Here is an 8,393-nt window from a genome sequence, read left to right on the forward strand (position 1 = left end):
GGTAGACAGTAATGTCCCTGGAATTTGCAGACTTAATAGTATTTTACTGGAAATGACTGATGTCTGCAGTGCAGCGTACGTCTATGATAGCCTGCGTCAATAGCTTGTAGGCCTATAGTAGGTGAAGAAATTATTAGTACGAGTGCCTTCGTGTCTCTGGGTCTATCGGGGAGGGGGGGGGGGGGAGGGAGACGTTTTTGAACTGCGCATGTACCAGTCTTTGTGAGGAAAAAAAAAAGAGTAGCAAATTTTTTCTCATCTGACTGACAAATCTTAAGTAACTTTCAGAGACATTAACGGGATAATCACCTTGTCCATAGTTTCTGTTCGCTCCTGCAATAATCCATTCCGTCTTCATTGTATAATTATGCCAGAGAATAAGAAGAGAAAATGGCCAGGGGTAAAAAAGAAATATAATGGCAGAATAAATGGTAAATCTTCTTTTTCGAACATCCCAATCTCCTTGATAAGTACAATGTCCTTCTATTGTAGTACATTGATGGGGTTTAATCCTCCCCGACTCTCTGCCGCCCATTCAGTCATCTATTTCAACGTAGAACATATTCGAGGAAGCACAAATTGTGTGTTACCGTGGCTACAGTCATTCTTCAGAACATATTGCTTAGACTGTTAGATACAGGCTCTACTTTCAGTTGTGAGTACACCTCTGCAATCTTACAATATCATCTACACTCTCATTTTTCCAACATTATATAATACATCGATAATACAACTTTGTAAACAAGTTTTACAAGCTTTCTGAAAAAAAAATATATATATATCTAATGTACAGTACAATAAAACACGTTTGCATATAATTATTCTACAGTTTATTTTCAACATCATGAAATTAGATTGATTTAATTTAACATTATCTGTTTTCGAATTCCATAAAAAAAAAGAGAAACAGCTCAAATTATTTCAAAATAGGGAACTGGACAAAACAACAGGACATGCATTATTTACAAAATTAATAACGATATCATAATGACATCACCTTTCGGATGAAGGTTAGATTTTTCCTTCCCAGTTGTCTATTACCATCTAAATCTCTTCTAACTGTATTTCCACGTTTATATTACTATATCTCTTTCTGATTTGAATTGAAGAATATGACACCATTGTAATTTATTGTCGTCATTGGTGGGAAATGATGAAGTATTTGTAGCTCACTGTCTTACTATACATCATCTGATTAAGGTCATAACTATACATTCTATTTTTACTCTGATTACTTTTATCGGCAATTTCAAGGAGGCAGAAAGAAAGAGAGAACATTAATACTAGGAGATTGTTAGATGTATACATGCGTGCACACACACACACACACACACACACACGCATATATGTAATATATATAAATATATATAAATATATATATATATATATATATATATATATATATAATATATATATATATATGTGTGTGTGTGTGTGTGTGTGTCTTCATATAATGTATACATAATAATATACATTAAAACATATTCACACATACACGAAATTATTAAAGAAAAAATGAAAGGAGGCTGAAACGCAATAAACATGATAAAACTTACCTCCGTCTGAGCAGCACTAAATCCAAATTCACACACTTACGAGTCGTGATGCGTACATGCATGTTATGTAGAACAGAATAAAGGGAAACAACAGTGATTTTTCTTTTAGCATCATTTGACATTTGAAAAGAAAAAATAAAACAACAACAACAAAACAGCATATTGCAATTTCGTATGAAATTCTTTCATAATGCCCCCCATAGGATATAATATTTCACATCGATGAGTATAAGTAGTTAAAGCTTTAAAAAAAAAAAGCTTTATAAAGCCAAATAGGCAAATGTTACACACAGATATCGTATTTATAACAGTTCACGTATACTCAATGGTGTATTGAATGTAAAACCTGATTTTTATTTTCCTGCAATGCAGCACAATTACAACAATGATGCACTCCCATGGTGTCTTTGACAGTGTGTATAATAAACAGACGGATTAACAGCGAGACTTAACTCTGATTCTACATTTTTAGTAACCCCTGATAAACAAATTATGTCAATAACGTATTCACTTTTCCAAGCACGAAATCCTCGTAACCATGTTAAATCTATATCAAACTCTGAATCTAGGCGTAAATCATCCGCCCCTGAGATGACCAATATACCTATTTATTGGTATAGGTGGGATTTTTATGATCTATATTTAGCACAGTCTTCAGACATTCTCTCTGTGATGGGCGACATGGAAATTCACATGAACAAAAAGTTGTGACTGTTCGTCGTCAAACAAACCAACAAAAAAGTAGTTACTCTTTGGCTTCGAGATTCTAACAAACAAAAACAAAAACAAACAAACAAACAAACAAACAAACAAAAACAAAATAGTGTTGCTTATCGGCATTGAATCCACTCACCCCGCGAAACGCAGGCAGTAAACCAGTGCACGACGCTAAAATTTTGGCGCGCAAAGACACAGCCGCCCTCCACATATCGATAGGTAGTGGGCTCGCCGAACTCGTCTTGAAATTGTGTGGATAGAGGGTGACAAACCTGCACACACACACACAAAAAGTCACATAGTGCAAATGATTTGAAGTTATAGCATGTATAGTATAAATGAAGAGTTTCTTCATTGTCTATGTCTATACTCTAAACTCTTTCATCAAGAGCTCAGAAGTCAAAACACAACCGCTCCGACTGTATAACAAAACTGAATGACTGAAAAAAGGGGGAAAAAACAACAGATCAGCAAATTGTCTATTAGTAATAAAAAAAGATTTGCAATCGACTACTCGTCTTTTGCGGTGCTTGTTGCACGTTGAAATAATTGTTTCATTGCTCAATTAACCGTTTCAGTTGAATATATGTATATCATGTCATATATAACAGAACTCGACTCCATTTTTTTTTTTTTTTTTTTTTTTTTTGGTGTTCGGGCCACTAAAATCTTTAAATTTGAAATTGTGGGGCCCCCTCCCCCCTTCAAAAAAAAAAGAAAAAAAAGAAGGAAATGTGGTGGACGTAAAAACAATTTATTTTGAATCTTAGCTGCCCGGTCTGATCACCAAAAGATGGCCCTTTTGAAAATTTGGTGGGCCGACCAATATTCTTATAGTGGCCCCGGGCCACCGGGCAACCGCTGATGCCCAGTCCTGTAGATAATAATAATTCTGAAGTTCTGCAGCTGTTATTAAAGTTTGGGCTTCCGGAGAAAAATGTCTAGCGAAAAAAAAAAAAAAGATCTGATTTATAGGGGAAAACTGATTCCTGGCTTAATTGCTAACATGCTCGAAATCAATGCCGCCTCAAGATCAACAGGGTAGTAAGTCGCTGGGACAGGGAAGTGACATTTTACTTTGGCTTTTGTTACAGGGATGGTATAGTTCTGGTTCAGATGGGGGATTCAGGTTTTAACATTTTGGGAGATAATCGGAAACCACTTATATAAATCATCAAAGAGCATACAACTCTAAGAGAAATTCAAAGTTTATTTGATAACACTTAGTTCTGAAAAGGCTGAGATATATATATATATATAAAAGTGGTCCTACTAAAAGGTGGGACCCACCTTTTCTTAGGACCACTTTGCTTTAATACTTTGTATAATCATTCTCAGCGATTTCAAAACCGATTTTCATCAAACTTTGAAGTACTCGTAGAATCGTATGATCTTGAATGTTCCGTATAAGTGGTTTCTAATCATCTCACAAATAGTTACAACCTGAATCCCCATGTCACGTTTGCTCGTAGTTCTGTAACTTACGATCACCGTGCCATCCGGTCCCGAGCTGTCGACTGTAGCACCGAACATCCCTTCTGACTTGTTCTTCAGTTCTTCTCCTGAATTGGGTGATATCATTAACATACAAGACAACAGATAATCCGTTATAAGGGATATTTATGGTTGAGGATCAAAAGGCACGTGACATGAGCTGGTCTCGAGTAAAGTTAGCAGTCGCCATCAGTGTATCATATTTCCTTCTCTTTATATCATGCGATATTCTTGTGTGTGTGTGTGTGTGTGTGTGTGTGCGCGCGCGTGCGTTCGTAAATTATTTGTAAATGCTTATGTTCGATGTGAAGTTCGAAGACATGTTAAAGGAACAAAAGTATGTGTGCGCGTGCGTGTGTGTGTGTGTGTGTGTGTGTGTGCGTGTGTGTGTGTGCGGAGGGGGAGTGCAGTCCCAAGGCCTCCCCCTCCAAGGCGTTGAAACGATAAAGCTTTTAACCAAAATCCAACAGCAACAACAAACAAGCAAACAAACAAACAAACAAACGAAAATACTCGAAGTATTAACACCTATAATATCGATCTCCAAAATACGGAGAGGGGGAATACTCAGCGAATCTAATTGAAAATATACTTGTTCCTTTTATAGTGATAAAGGAATTTATGCGCACAAATACACACACACGAACACATGATTGTGCGTGTGTGTTTGTGCGCGTAAATTATATTAATTATATCAAAATACATCACATTATACCAATGTTTGAGGTATCCTAATGAAACTTGGCATAAATATTTATCAGCAGAGGAAGGACAAGGACAAGGTCAAATTCTTAAATTTTACCATTTCCCACATATCTATGCAATGTCTGCAGGTATTCTCTAGGGAAACTATTGGACCATGGGGTCAAAGATCAAAGGTCCAAGGTCCAAGGTCAAATACAAATGCTAAGATTACATTTTCTCTTCATATCTCGGGAATCTCTCAAGTATCTTCTTGAAATTTAATACATAATATGCATAGATATTGTATTATACTGCTTGTCAGTAATTCTCGTGGGAATTTTGAGGTCATGAGGTCAAAGGTCAAGGATCAAATCCTAGGTTAAATTGCTAAAATTCTACTATTGACTGCTGAAATTACACTCTGTCTATTCCTTGAAGATTACACAATGCTCAAACTGAATCAAGGTAGGTATTATTAATACAACATTCACTGCTGCACAATAATTCTGTAGTGAAAGATTTTGGCCATGGGGTGAAAGTTCAAGTTAGTGTTTAAATGTAATTTGTTTTTCCCCGTATTTTGAAAATAGTTCAAAGTATTGCCATGAAAATAGATGTGCGAGATAGTGAATCCTTATTGTGAGCAATGGAGATAAAGAGCAAGTGTCAATGATCACGTGAAAATGCTCAAATTCTCAAATACTCTCTTTAACAATTTAGCCACCCATCCAAATGAAATCAATTTTCTCATGCTGTGATGTACTACATGTACTGGACATATCGATGACCTGAACCGTGAATCGGTTTCTTTGCATCACACCTTTGCAAGTGTATTCAATATGTCTTCGTGTGGTATACGGCTCGTACTATGAGAATAATTCCCAGTGGACTTTCCAAAAATGCAGTGTTTGCAGTCCATTAAGGTCTATATGGAGTGAAATGAGGCCAAGGGGACAATCTTGAAATCGTAATACATTTGCACCGCCTGCCATACACGATTTTATTTTGTGGTAGTGATGTTGCCATATTATGATATTATGCTGACAAACAACACAAATTGGGAGTCACGCCAAAGAGCCAGTTTACCTGAACTATCAAAAATTACTTGAGAGCACTGAAGTGACGGGGTAGACTTGTTTGCTCCCTGCGGTGTCGTTGGCGGGCGAAATGAGGACGTACTTGGGTCGAGAGAACATCGATACAGGGCGCCACCCTCATGCACTCCTAGTTCGTCCGTCTGAGCTCGTGGGGCCCCGACTAACAGCCTAGGGGATACCAATTAAAGTGGATGGTGGTCATTACCGAAAATAATAGAATAATGGACTTATCATTGAATTGTGACTGGAATGTAACGAACGAAAGTAGGGCTAGAATAAATAGAATAATACATGTAGATCTAAATCATGAATACTACTAGTATAATAGTACAGAGGCTCATAATAATGTGGGGGGGGGGGGTCGATTGTTCACAGGGGTTCACTTGACCAAAACAAAATAACAGCAAAAACAAAAAGGTGAAAACTTTTTTAAGATTTCAAAAAGAAAACGAAAGAATCCCCATCCCCCTAAAAGTAACCGTCATGTAGGTTGAACCCTCCCCCCCCCCCATACATTTTGAGAATCTGAGTGGATGTGAATGGCTGAGCGAGATATTTTGAAAACCGGTATGACTCAAACTCGACCACAGCAGATCTGTAAGTGAAGAAATCAAGCAACAAGTCCAGAATTTATGTTTTTTCTTCTCTTTGCTAATTAGGCCTACATTTTACTTTATCCAATCTTTACACGTGGCATTATCGAGATAACTGCATTCCCTTCTCCCTTTCTTTCGCTGTCGTTTGACTGTCGCTTATTTTGTAATCGCCGGTGAGCAGTGTCCTCTTTCATAGACTTAGTATACAGAGTGAAGACGCACATACACTTGGATCAAGAGGTGACAATTCTAAAATATGACATAGTCGACTGGGCGCCAGAGGTTGAACCATTTGTTACCGTAAGCCCAGTATTTTTTAGTGCATGGTTTGAAGCCGATCTTGAAAATTACAACTCATGCATCTTTAAGGCTTTTGAAATATCTAAAACGGCCTCTAAAAACTGAAATTCCTTATTCATATTGGCCTATATTTTTCTTATAATGGAAATTGAAAACAATAGTGTTTTGACTCTATTTCTTGTGTGCTGAATTCAAATGTGGATAATGTAGCTCTTTGATCCTATTAGCTTTAATTAAGATTTTTGATGGTCAGCAGACCAACTGGCCACAAAAATGGAAGCCAAAATAGCTCCAATATCTTAAAATCCTTGTGTATGTCTTGATAGGCGTATATGGGGAAAAGTGAAACAAAATGATGGTTCCTATAGGCCTATTAAACCCTTTTCGAGAACACAAAATTCGAATCTGGAAGATCCAACTCTTGTATCCTTGAAGGTTTTGAGGTACAAAATCATGTATTCGAAAACGCAGCTCAAATCTGAAATTCCTTTGTAGATCTATATTTCCTTATAAATAGAAAATAATGATATTAAGATTTAAAAATCAAGGGGCGGTTCCCCAAAAGACATGAGATGGGGAGGGGTAAGGTGTACCCCCCCCCCCCCCCCCCCGTCTCAAAATCTCAAGAAAGGAAGAGTAGCATCATCCGGATTCGGATTCAGCACCCTCAAAATACGGTGAAACCAACAGAAAACATTGGGCGGACGATAAAACACGATCAGGCCAAGAATCTGACTCTATAAGTATATACCTAGGCTAAAACAACGATCTCGCCTTTGAATTTTCCGTGAATGTTATGTTCCTCACTTTCTAAAAGAAATTAAAACTTTACAGAATATTCCACAAAAAAAAAGTGTGCACCAGATCGTCGAATTCAATTATGAAAATGCAAAAACTTCCTCGTCCGGGAGGGGGTATCAGCTTCACCACTCCTCCCCCCCCCCCACGCCTCCACACACCCCCCCCCCCCCCCCATATGTCATAGATGACTGTGCGCTATTAGTATGCATATGCATGTGAAATTCTTATATCACTTTTAAATAATAATTTCCTAACAGTTCATCCAGTCCTTGTGTACGCTTTTGCGGTGAACATTTCATGCCCAAAGATATACGGCTATACGCAAAGTACCTTCTCTGGAGCAATATGAATGAGAATGAATGCTATGATTGAAATCAATCAAATGAAATATGCGCCAATTGTTAGTTCAATCTTATTCAGACTTTCATTGATCAGCAATCACTTTGGCTATACTCACATGTGTTCGTTACCCTCACGGTGGAAGTCCACAGCATAGCCGAAGTAGCTCCCGGAGGGGCCCCGATAAATCAGTGGCGATGAAGTATCGACATTAAAGGCCGTAATTGGAGTGGTCGCAGTTATCACCAGCAGCAGCGCTGGGAAGGTGGGCGTTTGAACACCCATCGCCGAAAAATCCAAGGTCGAAGGAATAAGTTATGTTTATGTGCAACTCCAAGTTCTTATCCACTTTGATATTTCCTCATAATATGGTTCCAACAAACGGAGCCTCTCAATAGGCAAACGACTTAACTGGATCTATATACTTAATAGTTATAAACAGAGTCTTATAAGTATCGCTTGGGTATATTTCTACTCAGAATATCAGAAGATGAAATTCACGTCTACATAGTATTATCTCAAATATCTGCATAGCACGCTCGAAGATAATTATGTAGATAATCTTGCTGGTCTGCTTTGCCCAAAGTAAGCCTGCTGATTTTCTTTATATCGTGGCCACTGAAGGAGTGCGCAAAAAATCCCTTGTTGGGCGATGGCAAGCACTGCCTATATAGATAAAAGTAGTGATAATAAAAACAAATATGAGCCTAATCACCGTTCACGATCAGGTATAAAGACAGAATGCTGCGACTAATTCTTAACGAAAGCCAGTATTAACAAGTAAAGATCGAAGAATGGTCAACAGAAAC

General features: G+C 37.7%; 1 protein-coding gene across 1 annotated transcript in view; it reads right to left on the reverse strand.

Annotated features, from left to right (window-relative positions):
- The window catches only part of LOC140243575 (integrin alpha-5-like), a 29,561-nt gene extending 21,602 nt beyond the window's left edge, over nt 1-7,959 (reverse strand). Inside the window, exons 1-4 of the mRNA XM_072323242.1 lie at nt 7,703-7,959; nt 5,538-5,716; nt 3,759-3,835; nt 2,410-2,545 (exon numbers count right to left, since the gene is read on the reverse strand). Coding sequence (XP_072179343.1) covers nt 2,410-2,545; nt 3,759-3,835; nt 5,538-5,716; nt 7,703-7,869 — 559 coding nt within the window. The 5' untranslated portion in view covers nt 7,870-7,959. The remainder of the gene's footprint in view (nt 1-2,409; nt 2,546-3,758; nt 3,836-5,537; nt 5,717-7,702) is intronic.
- Between the last annotated feature and the right edge of the window lie 434 nt (nt 7,960-8,393).

The sequence above is a fragment of the Diadema setosum genome, chromosome 20, assembly GCF_964275005.1.
Source record: "Diadema setosum chromosome 20, eeDiaSeto1, whole genome shotgun sequence".
NCBI lineage: Eukaryota > Metazoa > Echinodermata > Echinoidea > Diadematoida > Diadematidae > Diadema > Diadema setosum.